The 21712-nt window shown below is 40.4% G+C and overlaps 1 protein-coding gene across 1 annotated transcript in view; it reads right to left on the minus strand.

The window, feature by feature from the left end:
• The window catches only part of Pdhx (pyruvate dehydrogenase complex component X), a 53711-nt gene that overhangs the window by 4625 nt on the left and 27374 nt on the right, over positions 1–21712 (minus strand). Inside the window, exons 3-9 of the mRNA XM_032903807.1 lie at positions 21497–21597; positions 17433–17638; positions 16321–16419; positions 10095–10269; positions 8437–8584; positions 5676–5734; positions 4157–4315 (exon numbers count right to left, since the gene is read on the minus strand). Of these exons, the coding sequence (XP_032759698.1) occupies positions 4157–4315; positions 5676–5734; positions 8437–8584; positions 10095–10269; positions 16321–16419; positions 17433–17638; positions 21497–21597 (947 nt within the window). The remainder of the gene's footprint in view (positions 1–4156; positions 4316–5675; positions 5735–8436; positions 8585–10094; positions 10270–16320; positions 16420–17432; positions 17639–21496; positions 21598–21712) is intronic.

Below are 21712 nucleotides of genomic sequence, written 5' to 3' on the forward strand. Positions count from 1 at the left end.
GCCTAACATATATGATCGGCTTACAGCAAAAGCTGACACACAGGGCAAGCATGGTGTACATATTGTCAGTCCCAACACTTGGGAGGCAGAAGTAGGTAGATCTCAGTGAGCCTAAGGTCAGCCTGGTGTACAAATCAAGTTCTAAGACAGCTACTACACAGAAAGACCTTTTTCAGACAGACAGACAAACAGCTGTTACATATGATGCCTGCTGCTGTTCATTACAGCCCTTGTTACTGTTACAAACACCTTTAGAATTCTTTAACAGGCTCACAAAACATTCATTTAAGAGATAGACATATCAGTCCACATAGTCACAAAATGGTTTTACTTCTAGAATTAAAAATCACTCTAATGTTTTTCTGTTCGAACACTGTTCAAAGCATTATACTTTTGAATAAGACACAGTATAAAACCTTCATGTATAAATAACAAAATAGTATCTATACAGGGACTTTCTTCTAAAACTTGGACATGGCTGGCTTACCTTTCCTAGGGTAAGGAGTCAAGTTCATGAAGAAAGCACAGAGGAGGACACTTGCTATCAAAAGAGCAGCAGCTGAAGCACAGTGACCAATGAGATTAAACACAGCACCCAGCTTATGCCCAGTTTATGCTCCATAGACCCAGAGTGGCATGCTGGTCTGGGCTAGGGCAGCAGGACCCTGAGCTGGTGCTCAACAAGCCTGTTAGGTGCTGGGAGGCTGTGGGCACTGCTTCCTCATCTTTTAAACCAACGTTCTTTCAAATGCAAGGACCAGAGAATGCTAACATAGCAATTTTAATGATGTGGTGTTAGCTGGAAAAAATTTCCTGAACAAAACACCAATGGCGTATGCTCTAAGATCAAGAATCACAAATGGGATCTCATAAAACTGCAAAGCTTCTGTAAGGCAAAGGACACTGTGGTTAGGACAAACGGCAACCAACAGATTGGGAAAGATCTTTACCAATCCTACAACAGATAGAGGCCTTATATCCAAAATATACAAAGAACTCAAGAAGTTAGACTGCAGGGAGACAAATAACCCTATTAAAAAAATGGGGTTCAGAGCTAAACAAAGAATTCACAGCTGAGGAATGCCGAATGGCTGAGAAACACCTAAAGAAATGTTCAACATCTTTAGTCATCAGGAAATGCAAATCAAAAACAACCCTGAGATTTCACCTCACACCAGTGAGAATGGCTAAGATCAAAAACTCAGGTGACAGCAAATGCTGGCGAGGATGTGGAGAAAGAGGAACACTCCTCCATTGTTGGTGGGATTGCAGACTGGTACAACCATTCTGAAATCAGTCTGAGGTTCCTCAGAAAATTGGACATTAAACTGCCTGAGGATCCAGCTATCCCTCTCTTGGGCATATACCCAAAAGATGCCCCAACATATAAAAAAGACACGTGCTCCACTATGTTCATCGCAGCCTTATTTATAATAGCCAGAAGCTGGAAAGAACCCAGATGCCCTTCAACAGAGGAATGGATACAGAAAATGTGGTATATCTACACAATGGAATATTACTCAGCTATCAAAAACAACGAGTTTATGAAATTTGTAGGCAAATGGTTGGAACTGGAAAATATCATCCTGAGTGAGCTAACCCAATCACAGAAAGACATACATGGTATGCACTCATTGATAAGTGGCTATTAGCCCAAATGCCTGAATTACCCTAGATGTCTAGAACAAATGAAACTCAAGACGGAGGATCAAAATGTGAATGCTTCACTCCTTCTTTAAAAGGGGAACAAGAATACCCTTGGCAGGGAAGAGAGAGGCAAAGATTAAAACAGAGACTGAAGGAACATCCATTCAGAGCCTGCCCCACATGTGGCCCATATATATACAGCCACCCAATTAGACAAGATGGATGAAGCAAAGAAGTGCAGAAGTGCAGATCGCTCCTGAGAGACACAGCCAGAATACAGCAAATACAGAGGCGAATGTCAGCAGCAAACCTCTGAACTGAGAATAGGACCCCCGTTGAAGGAATCAGAGAAAGAACTGGAAGAGCTTGAAGGGGCTCGAGACCCTATATGTACAACAATGCCAAGCCACCAGAGCTTCCAGGGACTAAGCCACTACCTAAAGACTATCCATGGACTGACCCTGGACTCTGACCTCATAGGTAGCAATGAATATCCTAGTAAGAGCACCAGTGGAAGGGGAAGCCCTGGGTCCTGCTAAGACTGAACCCCCAGTGAACTAGACTGTTGGGGGGAGGGCGGCAATGGGGGGAGGGTGGGGAGGGGAACACCCATAAGGAAGGGGAGGGGGGAGGGGGATGTTTGCCCGGAAACCGGGAAAGGGAATAATACTCGAAATGTATATAAGAAATATTCAAGTTAATAAAAAAAAAAAATAAATAAATAATAAAAAAAAAGAAATGTTGTAAAAAAAAAAAAATGATGTGGTGTTAGAGTGGTAAAAACTGCTTAGAACTTTGAAACTTGTAATAGTAAAATTTAATGCACACCAAGATTAGGAAATTCCTGCTGCTCTATAGATCAGTAACTTTCACCTAACATTTTAAAAATGTCACTTCAACATTTAGACTCCTTTCACCTTCACAACACTCAAGTACATGTTTCTCAGTAGTGCTAAAAATCCTCCACACATAAAATTCATGAACAGTGTCCCCTGAACCTGTAGCTTCACTTTGTGGTATTTCAGTTACCCTGTGGTCAACCCCAGGCTGGCAATATTAAATGGAAAATTCTAGATATGAATAGTAAATTTGAAATTATATGCTTTCCTGAGTAGCATGATGAGAGCATGGACTGTCTCCTGGTCCAGTTTTCTCATGCTATATTCACTACCAACCCATAAGACACTGAACAGCTCTCTCTCTACCAGATCAACTCTCCTGGCATCACCACAGTGCTCATGTTCACCTAATGCATACTGCACTTAAATATGTTTCCAGTATACTGCTTGGTTATAACTGTTCCACTTTCTTATTGTGTTAAACTTGTAATGTGCCTGATTCATAAATTGAGCTCTGCACAGGTCTATATGTACAGGGAAAAGTACATATAGAGTGTTTTCCAATATCTCTGAGGGTTCTTTGGAATGTATCCCTTGTGGGCCAAAAAAAAATGACTTATGCTATATCCCAGAAAAGCAAACTATGAAGTTTGACTTTTCAACTGATCTAATTAGTACAACCTTTCAATTAAGAAAAATTGTTGCATTTTAATCATTAAAGATATTAAAGTTTCAATACACTTTAGTGTAATAGTTCTGCCAAAAAATGGTCTTGGGAATTACAGTGGCTGTCAAAGTTGACTGGTATGCATCCCTACTTTGTAATGTGGTTATGTGCTAGTGACAAAAGAAAAAAGAAAAAAAAAAAAAAAGCCTTCATACTGGGTCTTCAAAATTGCTTTTCAAGAGATTCAGGAATCCTTGGGAATGCTAATTACTTTCAGTAGTTTGCAACTTTAAAATCTACCAGAAATAACATCACACTGGCTAGTGTTATGTCAGCTTGACACACACTGGAGTTATCTGAAAAGAAAGAACCTGAATTGAAGGAACCTCCATAGTCCAGCTGTAAGGCTTTTCCTAATCAGTTATTGATGTGGGAGGCGCCATCCCTGGGCTTGTGTCCTAAGTTCTATAAGAAAGCAGGCTGAGCAAGCCATGGGAGGCAAGCCATAAACAGCACCTTTCCATGATCTTTACATCATCTTCTGCTTCAAGGATCCTCTCCTGTTTGAACTGTCCTGATTTCTTTCAATGATGAACAGTGCTGTGGAAGTATAACCCAAATAAATCCTTTCCTCCCCAGCTTGCTTTTTGGTCATGGTGTTTGGTCCCAGCAAACAGAAACCCTAAGACAAATTTTAAGAGTGAATTTCAGACTTTGGAAATTAAGTTCTTGCCTAGAACATGAACGAAGCTGGCCTGTAATTTGCATACATATTAATTTTAGAATTTTTGAATACTAAATATCCTTATAGGTGCCTCAATAAAAACTGAAAACCTTAATAAGTACCTGGGATCACCCCTCTTCTGCAGAGAAAACACACACACACACACACACACACACACACACACACACACACACACACACACACACAGAGCCCTCTCGGCAGGTGTTAAGATGAACATAGAGCCAACAGTTTGGAAGCAGTCTTCTTCTGGACTCATACCTTTACAGAGTCAGCGATCTCCCGTATGTCCTTAGCAGCTGCATCTTTTATGATTGGTGTAATTAAACCTTTATCTGTTGCCACAGCCACTGAAATGTCAACAGAGGGCAGATGCTTTGGGCCTTCTCCATCCCAGGTGACATTAACTCCAGGCATTTGCTGTAAGCAGAAAGAAAACATGCTATGAAGGAAGCAGCCTGAGACTATAGTCAGAGAGATGTGACCTACATTATTCTTCATGTGAATGCAGCTAGACAGAAGGAAATACATAGAACTTTGGTGTGGAGGAAAAAACGAACATTGATTATTGTTCATGTCTGGGAAGAACAAACACTTTTCAGCACATGCATGACCAAGAAAATAGCGATGATATATAGAGTTTGAACTACATGACCAATATGAACTTGTAGGGGACAGTGCAGCAGAAAACAATAGTGACACTCAACTACTTTCCTTTGGCATGAAAACTCAGCTTTTTAGCACAATTCTGAAATGCATATTAACAAGCCCTCAGTAAATGAGTCTTCTATTTAAAACCAATTTCTCAAGCAACACAAACAGGAGACAGACATTACACACACAGGTACAGACTGCCAGGTTGAGAGCAGACATTGCTCTTGCAGAGGATCGGTGTTTGACTCATCTGAATCAGGCACCTCACAGCTGCCTGTAATTCCAGCTCTAAGGGATCTGCAGCATTCTTCTGGAGTTCGTGACCACGCACACATGTACAAACATAGACACAAACACACCAAAGATAAAATCCTAAACCACCCCCAATAGGGAAGACTATTTTGAAATGACATTTAACTAATGACTACATAATGAACAGCCATGAGATATGATCTAAGTTAGATTCATAACAATATTCAAACTCTTAACCCTTTTAGAGAATTAAAATGAATTCCACACTCAAGTTTTCTAATCAAATAGACCTAAGAAAAGGAAGAAACATATAATAAGTAACTGGGGAAAATAAGCTGGCAATGATACAAGCAAGGTGGCGCTTAGAGCATCTCAGGCAACGTCAACATGGTCAACCACAACAGCCAGAGGTCCTGGCTACATGGAAACTGCATGAAGTAAGCAACTTTCTGGGAAATACACGCTTTAAAAATGAAGAGAAGACTGCAAATTCAGGCACAGCAATATCTATGAAGGTAAAGGAGAAGGCACCAAGATCTCATCAAAATCAATCAGATCTGGAAGAGAGCTAGAATTCACTCTGACCAGGCCCCGAGTAACTGTGAAGCCGCAGCAGAGGCGACACAGACTTCTGCTGACTTCCCTCATCTCCAGTGCTGGCTGGCTCTTCTCTGAGTACAAGGGACCAATCAGTGTGGACTGGGTCCATGCTCTTTATTCTGCTAGTTACTTTGGGAACTCTTGATTCTCAGTTTCCTTACCTGTAAAGCATCTAAACTAAATAACAGGATACTTTAGCAATAACAATGACATTATACAGATCTTAAGCCAACAGACATTTAAAAGCCAAAATTACTTTGGTTTGACCACTTACCTGAAGAGTAACAGCTGCTGCTCTGATGATAAAGTCATTAACTGAGACTTTAATGTCATCTGAAAGAAGAATAAGTATATTAAAACCAGTACTGTAATACTTGAACACTGATCCTTGTGATATCAAACTTGGAGACTATGGATAAGTCGGCACACTTTGATAAGAAACACCAGTCTGTTTGCTTTGTGAAACAAGTTTTCTTGCTTAGCAAAACATGGACTGCATAAAGCCCTACACACGTGCTAAGGACGTGCACAGCTTACTTGAAGGGTGGGGTACGGCCCATGGGCAACCAGTGCTTATCATGCTCAGGCCTTGCATTCAATTTTCAGGATTCTTCCTATCAAAAGTTCACTTCTAAGCTCTGATTAGTACTTTGTGAGGCATTCAGCAATCATGCACATGAAGTGAAGAAAGAGCACAGTACAACTACAACTGAACAGAAGTCCCAGCTACACAGCTCTGCAGGGCAAACAGTCTCTGCACTTGTGAACCGGTCAGTCTTCATTTTCAAATGTCTGTGTTCTGTGCACATTTTATAATCCATTGATAATATTAGAAGAGCAGAGTATGTGAACATATTAAATAGACGACTGTATTTGTAAAGGGTGCTTAAACATCCCTTGTATCTAACAGAGTGCATGACAAGAAGAATTTAGGACAAACACAAGCATCTTTAAGAATCAAACAGGGTCACTAAATGGGAGCTACTTCTTAACTCAGTGCCACCGCAGCCATATGCCAGCCTCTAGCAGCACAAGTCCATCTCCCTCACCTACAATTCTGTCCTCTTTGGACTGCCGCCCTTGGAAGCTCCCTGCACTTCATCACTTTCTTCCCCTTTAACATTTAGACTCACTGGCTTTCTCAATTGCCCAGGCTCACCCCGTTTTCTTCTCCCTTCTGTCCTACTCATTTACTCTCCCTGCCCCCCTCCATGTTCCTGGGCCCCAGATGGGAATGTTAAGATTGGTGGTTCTGATGCCATTTACAAGACGGTTACCTTACCCCCGAAATTTTATTTCTAACCTCACACATCAGAGCTTCAGGACTATACATCCAGTTTCACATAAAATGTTCCCACCTCCAAAACAAGACCTCTCAAATCTAATGTATGCAAAGGTGGCTTCATCTCAAGTACTTTTACAACATTCCTTACTGTGGGAAATTTCAAGTCCTGATAATAGTAATTAACACATAATTAAGACACTGAATATGGTAATGTACACCTATAATGCTAGCACTTGAGAGCAGGAACAGGACGATCATGAATCTATCTGGGCTACACAGACAGAACTTACCGGAACATCCAACCAACCAACTAACCAACCAAAGAACCAACCAAACCCCAAGTATCAATTAAAATCCCAGACATAGACAGTTTCCCTCTTAAACGCTATCAACATTAAAAAGAGAATCCTACTCTACTAAACACTCCATAGAGTACAGGAGGAAGATACATTTCCTAACTTTTCTATAAGGTCTGAAGACAAACACTGGGAGCACGAAGGAGCCCAAGGAAAGAACGGGGAAGGGCAGTATTTCTTACAGGATCACATGCAATTACACATAGTCCAGACCTGCCTGGGACACAATGCTCTGTCCCAGCCCCCTGAGACCACTACCTCAGCATACGTAAAGAATCTTAATGAAATGTTAATAAATTCAAGCAATACATGGAAAAGCTTTGTATGAGGAATATCAGGCTGATTCAACAACTGACATTCAGCCAATGTAATCTGTCATCTTAACCAAAAGAGAAAGAGTATCTCAAAAGATGAAAAAAAAACTTTTTGACAAAAATTCAGCATCTGTTCACGCTTAAAATTCTCAAAATCAGAGAATGGGGATTTCCTCAACCTGAAAAATATCTATAGAAAACTTACAGACTGAATGCTTTTCCCCACTCAAAATCCAGAACACACAAGGAGCACATATCTACACGTCTGGCATTGACAGTCAGTGCAAAGGCAAGAAAGGCAGAAGGATGGGTAAGGCTGAAACAAGATCTTCCTGCTTACAAACCACACCTCTCTGAAACTTTATTTTGAATTGTGTTTGGAGAGACAATTCAATTTAATAATCTGAAAATGTGTTTTGAATATACAACTAAAAGTGTGTAAAGAAGAGTGTTATTCAAGTGCTGTCTAAGACATACTTATGATCCATGCACTCTCTAATCAGTTAAGAGCGTTGTTAAGACCTTTGCTTGCCCAGCTATTGCTATCAAAAGGTATTTGAGATAATAAGCATTTAGCCTGAGCATTCATCTGTTCTTTTCAAAACCAACCAAACAACCAACCAACCAACCAACCAACCAAACAGCCAAACAAACAAAGAGAAAACCCAAGCCAAGGGAGACAAAAATATAAAGCCTACTTTTACTTAGGAAAAAAACCACGGGGCCGTCTGTGACCCCACAAGACTATTGGCAGGTTCTGTGTGTGCAGAGGGTGAATGAATGTGAACTGAATGACGAGGTGGAAACAACACAGAGAAGATACTGGAATGAGAGGAAGCATGGAAGAACAAAATCCTTGTTGTATATAAAGTAGTGAACTGTGATTAACCCAAGGTTATGCACCCAGTCTATTTCATGTAGGGGAAAAACCATTCTCTCTCCTGTGCTAGAACGAGCCAGAGTAGAGCATAGTCAGGTTATAAAATGAGATTAAAGGCAACACAAGGTGCATTTGACAAAGACGTTCATGACCATCAGATTAGCATGCTTTCTGCAGTAAGTAAATTCAACTTTACTGACCTTTGACCAGATCTCGTCTAACCTTTAAAACTGCTCCAAGGTCACAGTTAGCAGTAGCATAGGTGTGAGGCACAGTACTTTTTGATTCAGTTAACCTCTTAGCAATAACTTTTCGAATATTGCTGGTAGGAATTTCAGTGAATGTACCCTGGGGGAAAAAAAAAAAAAAAAAAAAAAGAGGCAATTTGTCCGTTAAAACATAAAGCATAAATGGACTACCTATCTGAAATCCAATCTAAGAAACCTAGTAATTATATAAAAGATTTATTTGAGAAAAGCACTATTAAAATTCTTTATGCAAAGGGAGAATATAAGAAATCTGGTTTGAGTTTACACAACTATAGAAAAAATAGCAAAATTTAAATTTTGGCTCTGAATGAGACATTTCATATTAGCATGTTTAAGGTAACTAAAAGGAAACTAGCCTATCATCACTATATACATATATACTGTGTGTACCAAGCACATATACACAGGCATGTTGAGTATGGAAGAAACGTTTTACTATGTACATATGTAAAATGCATATATGATCATGTGCAGGTATGATGATGACGAAAGCACAGAAAGAAGTACCTAGCTCTCCATTCAGACAGCCTGCAAGCTGTTTTTGCTGCAAATGCGGACTACAGGCAAGTCTTAGAAAGACTGCATAGTGTTCAAAAAGGCAACATACTACAAAGGGATAATCAGTCAATGACTGTGCATTTCTGTGATTTAAAAAAATCATGAATAGCTTATTTGCTAGGAATTCAAAGTTCAAACTATGAGATAAGAAAAATCTTCCTTTCATTTTAATATAAAATTTTTTGTAAAGGCATGGACATACAATTACACTTAATCCTGTTCTCATATTTTATTCTATTCTTGGACGGAATCACATTCACCAAAGGATAATAAAAGAAAAAAAAACCCTATAATTTATTTTTCCTCTGACAAATGATATTTGAAGGACATTTCTGTTAGCAAAACGTTCTGATTGCATGGAACAGCTGCTCTCTATATGCTGGGAGCATTTGAAAGGTTTATCTTCCTCCTACTTTGATTAATCCTCTACAGCCTACTTTAAGGAAGATTTGGCACACCAATTTTATGTAGACAGTATACTCTTAATGGTCATAAGAAATGCTGCGTGGGAGACTCTTAGTTCCCAGTCCTTTGCAAGCATGATAATGAATAATCTTCTCTATTAATGGAAGCAGTGTATGTTTATTTCCCTTATTTTAACGACACACAGGGAAGAAAAGTGGGTTAAGCAGAAGAACAAAACAGCTGGAATACAGCCATCTCTGAGGAAGAAAGTGCACCACGTATGGCAAATTCTAAATAGCTCTTAATTCCTCTAACAACAAACAAATACACCCATAAAAAGGGGCTGCGGGATTCTTCTTGCATCCAAGGAAAAGTGCCATGATTACAGCACACGTACATGTGGTAAAATGAAGCCAAATCACCATCCTACTTGGAAGAGACTGCCATACAAACACTTTGTTTCTGCTGTGAAATCTAAAAGAAAACTAAATGGGGGCACTCTCTCTATTTACAGCTTTAAGTTCTTGTTAAAATGGACTTATTAAAGATACTTATAAAGCACGCAGTACTTGTTTTATTTCCTTTCTCACATATCGACCGTAACGGTCTTACTGAGAAAACCTTACCGGGGCATTAGGCTGCCCAGGGATGGAGATTGGTGGGATCATTGGCCGAGGGTACGACAGCCCAGCTGTGGCCTGAGGAGGCACAGGTGCTGAGAGAGTGCTTGGAGGACCTGGAGCTGGTCTGAATTCGGCAATCTTGCCCATCTGTTTCAGCTCGACTAACCTGAGTGCATCTCTGGAAATGAAAGGAAACTGGGTAACCATGAAGCAACAAGGATTACAAACAGTCGTAGAAAGTAATGCTGAGGTGAGAGGAAGAGAAACACTAAAGCAAATGCTACAAAATCTAAGCAAGCCTCCCCTGCACGGTCTTCTGATTCTTATTAGGTATCCAACGGCTACTCCTACATTTACAAAACCTAATTAATAATTTGAATTTCTAATAATTAGAACCTTTTGGTCATATTTGAGATGACAATTTTCTCTAGGGTGAAAAACCTCTTGGTATCTTATGGCAACATGAGAAGCAGAATTTTATGACAGGTCTAATCTACTTGACCCATAAAACACCTCAATATTGAGTAAAGATAGTAATTTCTTTTAAAAAAATAAACTTGTCTTTTATTGGGAAACAAGTGTCATTAGCTAGATGGATAATGTAGTAATTGAAACATTTTACTGTATGTTCATGAAGTAATTCTCACATGGCATTCAGAGAGTGCCAAGTTCATAATCCCTATGGTTTTCATTGGAATATTACCCAAACTATTATCACTTAAAATGAAAAATAAACTACTTACAGACCTGTCTTTTGTACTACTCTATAAAACAAAGATGCATTTGTTCACACAGGGATATGACTAAGACTATAAGATACGTCAAGTCCTCACTTCAGTTTGGTAGGTTATAGTAGCTATCAACTTTACACGGCCTAGAGTCATCTGAGAAGGGAGTCTTAATTAAAGTACTGTTCTGACTGGATTGGCATGTTTACGGGTGATTGTCTGGACTGTTAGTTGACATAGGAGGGCCCAGCCTGCTGTAGTGTCACCTTCCCTGTACAGGTGTTTTTGAACATGTGTTCTTGGACTATTTTAGAGAACAAACTAACAGAACAATAGAAATGCTACAACATTCCGGATTCCCAACACTGAAGAGTGGGTAGAGAAGAAAAGAGCCTACCAAGTGTCACGTGTGTTAATAACTGACATCATCCAGGTGGAAGAGGTGTTGCTATTACTCCTAATTTAGACACACATGTACTCAAAAAGGTTAAGCTCAGTATCTAAGTCAGTCTGTCCCAAGCACCCACTCCACTCCAGGAGCTGCAGAAAACACTATACGCACTTCCTCCCACCAAGCTGTAGTCTACAAAGGGAGTCACCCACCAGTCACACAAACTAGAGTCATGTGGCTGCATCTTTAAAAAGGAATAAAGCAAGGTAATGAGCTAGAGAGCAATGAGTGAGAAGACAGCTGGGGGAGGCCTGGGCAGATGGACATCACACGGAATGGTGTGGAGGGGCAGGGCAAAGGGCTGGGAGAAAGGTCTATCTAGGCAGAAAACATGTGGCTTCCAAGATGAGGTTTCTAAGAAAAGAAAGGCCAGAATAGAAGTGTAGCAACCAGGGTGGTGAGGCTGGGAGCCGAGTACAGCCAGGGTTGAGAACACTGGGGTACACTGAGGTTCAGAGCTAGCTGCAAAGTCTGTGTTTTCTACCTTTCTAATAGCTGTGGACATGCTATGCAAATCAAATAAAGTGAAAGCAATTTTCTCCTAAGAATAGACTAGCTAAAAATGAATCCACGATGAGCCAAACACTGGGACTGAACAAGGAATGGGATATGCCTAATCTACAGCTACTAGCAGGACTTTCTGACAAGGGCCCTTTACTCACCATACACAAAGTCACAGGAGACTAGCTGGAGGCAGTATAGCTTCTCAAAGAGTGGACCACAGCCTGGAGATACTGACAGAGTAGCTGAGGGAGTGAACGGGACACATGTCCCAGGGAATGATCTGTGGACCTGTAAGGCTTTTAACCAGCTTACTTCTACTTGAAGATCAATTTTTACCCATAATATTTATAACCCAAACCTAAATTATGACTTTATGTGTCAAGGTCAATGACAGCTGACATGATTCCTGGAGACTTCTGTTATGAGCCCAAAGGCCAGCTACATGAAAATTCTAGTACTGATATAAAATAAGGCTACTGACTCCGAACGGTACCTCCAAAACAGGAAATCTCCCTTTCTAGGGCACTTAGAAGTTACAGCCCAGCATTCTAGTTCCTTCCCATTTCATGTGAGGTACTTAGATAATTATCTAGCAAAGTGTATTATCAGCAAATACCAAATACATTTCCTTGCAGAGATTTCTTGCTTACTCAGTCATCAGATCAAAACACAGAGATAATAAAAATCTAATGGCTAGTATTGTAACTCATCGATCTACAAGCTATGGAGCTTAAACATAGCCACACCTCCCTGTTTGCATGACTGCTTTGTCAAAAAAGATGTGATTTGGTTTTATGCCTAAAATAAATAAGATTACTGGGCAAGCTAGAGCTTCATGAGAAAAAAAAAAGCAAAGAGGAGCCATTATTCATAAAAACCAAGTAGAAAATAATTCTAACCATTGATTTGGAATAAACTTTTATTATTGACTTTATAATTATATAGCCCATAAAGTGTAAATGTTAAGTGTTGTTTAATAACAGCCAACAATTTAGCTATAATGCAGAGATGATTTTAATGATTTCTGCCCATTAAATAATTAGATTGAACTGGAAGCACTGCTAGGCATTAAGAACTCTAAAACGTGGGAGAAAAACAAATGAAGCATGTACTGGTAGGAAAGCAGAGGGTGCTTGGGAAATTAGCTCAAGTAGAGCCTTTCCATGCCTCAGAAGGTAACTCACTCCAGTGCTCACCAACTAATTCTGAAAACTACTCCTTAAACTAGATAACTGCCTAAGATGCCAAGTTCTGATGCTGTGGTCAACAAGGAACAAAGACATTAAGTGCAACTCTGGTTAATAATTAGATACAGCAAGGATATTAAGGCTGATGGTGCTAATGAGCCTCTGACCGTGGCCTGGCACTTGTCAGGCAGGCAGGCTAACTCATGACTGTGCTTCTGTACAACATGCACCTGGAGCACTACCTCTGTTTTAACATGAAATCTGAACACCAGCTCTGAGCCTGTGTTCTTCTCCAGAGAAACAGTGGCTCGGGCTGCTGCTCTTTGATCAGAACGGCTGTCACACCACCCACCTGCACTCTGAGCTGACAACAGTGGAAAGAAGACAGTGCTCATCATTTCCAGAGCACACTGCTAAGGCATCCTGGGAGAGGCCTAAGCTAAAGCCTCTCGCTCTACAACTGTTGTATAGGACAGCATTTCTGTAGAAGCCACTGGGGCAATCCTCTCTCCAAACTTCACCTTAATGTTAAACTTAACATACAAAAACAAAACTTGTTTTTTTTTTTTGTTTTGTTTTTTTATCTTTATTAACTTGAGTATTTCTTTTTACATTTCTAATGTTATTCCCCTTCCCAGTCTCCGGGCCAACATCCCCCTAACCTCTCCCCCTCCCCTTCTATATGGGCTTCCCCTCCCCACCCTCCCACCATTACCACCCTCCCTCCAACAATCACGTTCACTGGGGGTTCAGTCTTGGCAGGACCAAGGGCTTCCCCTTCCACTGGTGCTCTTACTAGGCTATTCATTGCTACCTATGAGGTTGGAGCCCAGGGTCAGTCCAGTCTTTGGGTAGTGGCTTAGTCCCTGAAAGCTCTGGTTGGTGGGCATTGTTGTTCATATGGGGTCTCAAGCCCCTTCAAGCTCTTCCAGTCCTTTCTCTGATTCCTTCAACGGGGGTCCCGTTCTCAGCTCAGTGGATTGCTGCTGGCATTCACTTATGTATTTGCTGTATTCTGGCTGTGTCTCTCAGGAGAGATCTACATCTGGTTCCTGTCGGCCTGCACTTCTTTGATTCATCCATCTTATCTAGTTTGGTGGCTGTATATGTATGGGCCACATGTGGGGCAGGCTCTGAATGGGTGTTACTTCTGCCTCTGTTCTAAACTTTGCCTCCCTATTCCCTCCCAAGGGTATTCTTGTTCCCCTTTTAAAGAAGGAGTGAAGCATTCGCATTTTGGTCATTCTTCTTCAGTTTCATGTGTTCTGTGCATCTAGGGTAATTCAAGCATTTGGGCTAATAGCCACTTATCAATGAGTGCACACCATGTGTTTTTTTCTGTGATTGGGTTACCTCACTCAGGATGATATTTTCCAGTTCCATCCATTTGCCTATGAATTTCATAAAGTCATTGTTAAGGATCACTTTTTCTCATTAAGTCTTCTGGAATGGTTAATACTTAAAAGAATAAAGTTGACTTCCTTATATGGTAGAGAAGGCATAAAGGCCAAGGAAAGAACTGAGAAAAAGTGGAAGAATGGGAGAGCATCATGAAGGTAACTTGTAACACTGTTTTCTTAAGGTATCAAAAGGATAACTATGCTATTGTAATTTAAACAAGTTCTTAAAATATTTATGCAAGAATCAAACATACATTTAGCAGGCAGGATAAGCACTGCGACACTGCAGCACATTCAAAGCCGGAGTAGTCTATGTGGAGAAACCCTAAGGGGGTGGGGCATAGAGTGAGGGGTGGGGTGGGCATGGGGGTGGGGAGCATATAGTTCCGTGTCAGTCTTTGCTGTCCCACCACTACTACCAACCACTAAGCTGCCTTCCAAAGGGCACCTAGTAACTAAGTTCAAGCACCTTTCCTCAGACCCTATATTTCTTGACTTGTGACCACTTCCCAATATCCTAGCACAGAAATCAAGTTTTCTAAATGATGTTCTGCTGCTGATCTCAATGACAATCTTTGCTTCATGACCTATACACACTGTCTCTCTCATCTTTATCACACGATTCCCAGACAGCTTTGCAATGTGACAGAAAGCTCAGTCATCAGTTACTCTGCCTTGGCAAACGCTTCCTCAAATTCCTTATTTGAGGATCACAGACACTCTTGGTGCCACTTGCATGGTTTTCATGCACGTTAAGGGCAGTATTCATTATCTCCTACCTGCACTACTTTATGAGCTTTACCTCACTGCTCTCTTTACCTCAGAGGCCATCATCTGCTGCAATTTATGCTGCATGGACTTGCCGAGCTGATCCTTCTCAGTATAGCTATAATTATTTTGCATTTCTTCAAATCTTCAGTGGTTAATGAACTAAACAGACCGTTTATTCTGTCCCTCAGATAACAGACAAGGCAAATCCATCTTATTATGAAGATAGTTGTTGTATTCCATTTTTGCAGAGTTCTAAAGCACAGACTGGTAAGTAATTATAAACCAGTAGAAAAAAAAAACCAGCTTCCCTGGGCAGAACCACACTTTACATCCATCCATTCTACCTACATCCTAAAACTTCCAGCACCACCGTCAATCTAACCAGAACTGGAGTCACACACTGCTGTGAGGATTTCACACGGGTCACAGCCCATCGGACTGGTCTTTGTTGTACCTTTATTGGGCTAAGTTCCTAGAGAAAGGCCCATTGTTTTAACAGACTATTGAGAGATGATTTTAAACAAAGGCAAAGATGCATCAATGTCTTGACTGGAGAGACCTGCCTACACAAAGATGTCAGGTCAGCTCTTACTGAGCTAACCCTGCTCTCTGCCATCTGCAGACCCTGGCACTGGTGAGGATTTAAAAGAAGCACACATCAATAAAGCTACTTTGCTGAAGAAATAAACAAGGGAAATCCGCAATGCCTATCCGATTCTAAAGCATACTATAAAACATTTATAATTAAACTGGTATTAACTCACAGGCATATCAATGAAAGAGAAAAGGATATCCTTAAGAGAGTTAACTGCAGATGGAGACTCCTCTGAATGAAGTGAGCAAAGTCTGAAGAGCTAAGAATTGAATTATTTTAAAGGTGCACCTCCATACCTGGGAAATCCAAGCGATTGGGATGATTTTATACAAGTTGAAGTACGTTTCCCTGCCTGATACTCTAATTTTCTGCATCATCACCATTTCTAAGGATGTTGCTTGGTTACTAAATTAAACTTAAATCTTAATAATGGTGCAATTATTCAGAAAACCCTCGCAAAGAATATAACTTACACTAACAAAAGCAATTAAAACCACAAAAGAACAGTGTGTCTTGTTCTTAAACAAGGTTGTTTAAAAATCCTTTCAGAAAAAGGTAAGTGAAGGGACTGGGGATTACACAAGCACACATACTCTTTAGTGAAGACCCCTCGAGGGCCTGTGGCTGTGCCCTGGCTGGCGTCCAATGAATGTTTTTCCAGAATGTTGCGGGCAGCTGGACTTAAGCGGAGCCTAAGAATAAAAACATGGAGACGAATGAAATACTTAACACTTACATTGATCTGAACAGATCTAAATGTCACCAGCTTTGCTGATAATCAGGACAGTGAGCTCCTAATACTGAAGCTAAAGTGAGTCTCAGGATGATCACAGTCACATAAACTAATCTGTATCCATCTATTTTAGCGTCAAAACACTTATAAACCAGATGAGTAGTTACCAACTATAAATAACCTTTTAATAAGAGTAAATGTTCAGAACACAGGTAAGATGGCTTCTGACTGTCAGTGTGAGTCAGAGAGGAGAAAATACAGGGAGTCCAACATGGGGATGAGAAACGCTCTGTGGTTTAGGAACTAAAAGGTCATTATGATTATCCAGATCGGAACATCATCTGTACTCTCTGATCAAATTATCACAGTATGCTTTGTAAACACTAATAGGGCATGAGTACCGAGTTTGGATCTCCAGTACCTACATAAAAGCCATGTGCAGAGGTACCTATCTGTAACAATGGCACTGGGGAGCTGGGGACAATGTCCACAAGTACCTGTACTATTATAGAACAGTTGGAAAAAATTTACCCATGTCAGAATCTCAAATACTGAACTGTCTGAACAGGAACATATAATAAAATGAAATTTCCATTTTGTATCAATTCTAACTCTGGACACTTGAATTTACATTTTAGTAATCTGAATTCTGTGAATGGAAAAACAAAAATTATGTTTATTCTCATGAACAGCTGCAATTTTAGAACCTAATTGAGGTTCAACAAAGATACAGATAATTTTATTCTATACTGGGCAAGCAATGCTTTTAGAAGGCCCAAACAAAACAGGCATTCACTGACTGTTTATCAAATGAAGGAGGATGTAAAATAATCATCTTATGTTTCAGTATCCGAAGAGAAAAGTGGAAGATGCTTTGAACATGATACTTACTTCAAACCCTAGAATAGTCACAACCCTTTTTACACAATAACCATGTTTGATAGACATACATATTCACATAAATGCACTCACCGTGGTGGTGTCCCTACTGTGCGCTCCTTCCTGGCAGGGCAAGGAGTCTGCGTCTGTGGAGAGGGCTGAGGAGGCGCTGGTGGCTTTGGAACTGGAGGTGGAGCACTGACATCCTTGGGAATTTCCACGTGTTTCCAATCTTCCCCTTCTTCAACCATCAAAGCAATGAGCGAACCCAGCTTTATATTTTTAGCACCTTCTTCAACCTGCATTTTAAAAAGACAAAGGTTGGGATAGAAAACGCAGGGTCACATGAGGTCACTAAGTCTACAGGTGCAAGGACGACCTGAGCCAAAAGGCGTTGAAGACAGAGGACTCTCCTCTTTCAGCTGCCACCTGAATGCATTCTGTCCCCGATACTCCTCTAGCTCTCCCAAGTACTAATGTTGCCTCCAGAAATGAGCAAGACCCAGGATTTTCTGCCAGCTAGAGTTCCCCTTACTTCTTCTCTGATACCAATATTTCCTATCCACGGAGGCTGTGGGTGCAGACGTCAACTACCTGTCGTCACTAGTTTCTACATGGTTCAGAATTCTAACAGCTCATGAGGGATTAACTCATCCAAATTAACTCATCCTACCTACTTACTCTTAAGTAAATAATACGAATTAATTTTAAGTAAAACTTTCTCAGTAAATTTAGTCTCTGGAGGGAAAACTGTCCCATAATGCAGAGAGAGCTGGTTAACAATTCTGGCTATTTTAAGGATAGTTCATGTCTATCCCTATTAAGTTTTTCCTGGAACATCTACCTAAAAACCCAGGAAATATCTCAGGAGCTTTTCGTAAGTGCATCAGTGATACAGTGGAGTCCTAGTCAAAAAGATACTGTTTTCAGTGGGCATCTGTCAACTAAAAATCTAAACAAGATAAAGATTTTTTTAAAACAAAAATATTTTAAACATGCCAGTAGCACAAATTTGTTTTTCAAAATAATAATTGTAATTTATTTATTAAAATAAGTTTTGAGCAAATCTTTAATCATTTAGTTTTGGTAGTGGGAGACAATGCTGTTTCTTTATGATTTCCTCTTACTTCCTCTCAACTACTAACATTCATTGCCGATTGGTTTAATGACTAATGACAGGGTACAAGATGCTCACTAATGTGACAATCGCCATGAAGAACTTGACTTATGGAACAGTAGGCTATGTTATTAGTTGATGTTCATTGGTATGGACACTATCCTGAAGTTTAAAATAAACGTACTCTATGGGTTAGGGAGCTTTTCAAGCTTAGTGCTTATCAGTGGGAAACAGACTAGAGTGGAGAAGGAACACGACACACCAGGCTACAACCTGACCATACAACGTAAGTTAAAGAAGGGAATGGCCCTTACAGTTCTACTTACAATCATTAAAACCTTCAAGTGAATTAAGTCTTTTCTAGGCATGCTAGTTTGGTGTAGACATTTTACTTCTATTGTAGTTAGCAAATAATCAAAGCTGGTGCAAACACATTAACAGAGGCATAAATAATCTGCAAAAATCACACCTAGAAACCTAGCAGGCCTTTGCAACACCCCCTCTCCATGATGTCACTCTACGAAAACCAAGAGTCTGGGACAATAAGCATCCAAGATGTTCCCATACACTGTCTTACTCAATCAAAAACCTCTACAGCTCTTATACCAATGTGTTTCAATAAAAACAAAAAACAACGAAGTCTTTTCACTCTCTGCTCTACTTACAGTCTGTGGTTCAAGTGAGCTGTTTTCCCTCCCACTCGTATAGCCTCCTGAGTTTCAACACTGTCTGTTACTATAGCTAGTAACAATGGTAGATGAGCATAGGAATGAGTATTTTGCCCTATCTGTTTCATCTGCCAAGTGAAAATAGCAACAGTAGCTCTCAAAGATTTGTTGGGAGGGATAAAGGAGTTCCTGATATAAGGAACTTTGAACAATGCCTGTCACTTGACATATACAGTAAAAATATAATTATAATTTCTGTGTTTGCCTTCAAGATACTAAATCAAAACAAATACACTCAACAGGGATTAATATTAGATTACCGAGTACATTTGGTAAGGTTTGGAAATTCATGCCTAATAGCCTAGCACATACTCAGGAATATAGTGAGACAAACTGCCTCAAAAACTGATCATTACTACGCTCACATAGCCAGCTGTTACTAGCAGTAACAGATACACCATGACACTAGACTAACTGAGAATAACTGTTCAGTTCTCAGTATCCAGATGACCAAGTCTTGTCTTAATTGCTTTACTATCCACAGACGTTTGTTTTAGGCCAGGGTTTCATACAGCCCTCCTATCTGGCATCTATAGCATGCTACGTAGGCAACACTTCTTACAAAGATTGAACACAGTGACCACAGAATTAGATCACCAAGAGTGTAATTCATAACCTTCTTAAAAATGTGAATTCCAACTACGCATTAATGCCTCAGTGATGATAGATGCAGGATGCAGTTTTATAGAACCCCTATGTTTAATAAGCACAACTAACTGCCTGACTCTGAGAATAAAAATCTGTCATACATCTTCTTAGCAAATCATTATTATATTTACAAATACAAGGATTACTCCACAATGAAAAGCAAAGGCATAGCTACTGCTTGGACAGAGAGAGATGGGAGGGAAGAAGACCAGAAATAGCACCTTCATGCCTTCTGCCCCATTCTGCCTGGTAAAACTGCATACCAACTGGCAGGAACACACTGCTTAATCCTATTACTCAGAAGGTATTAGGATACTAGTAAAATCACCAAGGCCTAGTATATACAGTCTTTCCTCTGGTGGGGAAGTAACTGTCACTAAAGCAGCCACCAACTATATCCATTTCCCACCTCTTTTCAGAGGTTAGGAGCAGAAGGATAAACACTCCTGGCCACTGGAATGGCTAGCACTGAAATGCATTACTGAGCAGTTAAGTGGAGAATGCTATTATTGTGGGAGATTTGCACAGCCGGGCAAGCCAAAGCTGCAGCCAAGAACAGGTTGCCAAAACACACACAGGAAAATGTAGTTGAGTTTGTGGCATATGGTAGTTCAAGCAAACTACTTTTGGTATAGATTTTTCCAGCTATAAAGACAGAAAAAAATGTACCCTTCAATTCATATTTCGCTCAAGTACATTAATTGTATATTCACTGGTGTGTTTTAAGTGGATGTTGGAAATATTAGAGCGTTGAGAATAAAAGATCAGGAGCTAAGAAAACAAAACACCCAACAAGATCATTTCATAGTAGGAAACAAATGACAGGAAGAAGGTCTACATGGAACTAGAGTATTAACTCCTAAAGTACTGTGCATGTGGACAGAACAGAGAGAGGTCCACATCCAGCCAGAGGATAGAGTCCTAATGAACTGTGTATGTGGACAGAATAGACAAAGGGGGTTGGGAGTAGGCGTACCTAAGCTTCACCTAAAGACACAAACACCCATTCACAAAGGACGGCCATCGGACGGACAGCCTGCTTCTGCAATTCAAGTGGTAGAGAGAGGGCAATCTGGATACTCAGTGCCCAGTCACAACCAACCATGACTAATGGTGGAGCTGATGTCCCAAGGGCTGAGTGCCCAGCAGCTCTGATAGGCACAGCAACAGAACCAAGTCCTAGAGTGATGTTTATGCATCCCTTACTTAATCTTCCCCGCATGACTTAACCTCCTCTGCATCTAAGGGAAAGACAGCAGCAAAATGAATCTGCTACTTATTCGACGTCATGTAGAACAACACTTCCCACTTACCGTCAACCTGGCAGAGACTATGGGGCCCACAGTCTCAGCTGCCCCACCAACACCATTCTGTCTGCTCCAGGGACAGACTGCTGGTGGGCTCCACAGTGAGCACGTGGCACAGCCCAACAGCCATGCTTTACCCCCACACAGCTTTAAATTGGTTATATTATTTGCTCTTTATAAATGGTCTAAAATGTTATCCTAAGCCACCATATAAAAAACCTATGGGGAAAAGGTAATTACTAAATTTTGACACTAAAATATTAAGATGTGAATTAAAATGTATTATATAGTAGATAACAAGACACACAGAGGGATTTTATTCAAGGAGTTTACATAAAGAAAGAATCCACGTCTTACCACTATCTTGGCCAAGATGCCATCGTCATTTGCATCTAAGGTGACCACGGCCTTGTCAGTCTCAATTTCACACAGCGAGTCTCCAGCACTCACAGCTTCACCTAGAAAACAACAGTGGGTTTGGTTGGTTGGTCTGTTTTAAAATTACATTTTATTATTTATTGATTTACTGGTGTGTGTGGTGTGTGTGTGTGTGTGTGTGTGTGTGTGTGTGTG

Source organism: Rattus rattus, chromosome 5 (genome assembly GCF_011064425.1).
Source record: "Rattus rattus isolate New Zealand chromosome 5, Rrattus_CSIRO_v1, whole genome shotgun sequence".
NCBI classification, from domain to species: Eukaryota; Metazoa; Chordata; class Mammalia; order Rodentia; family Muridae; genus Rattus; species Rattus rattus.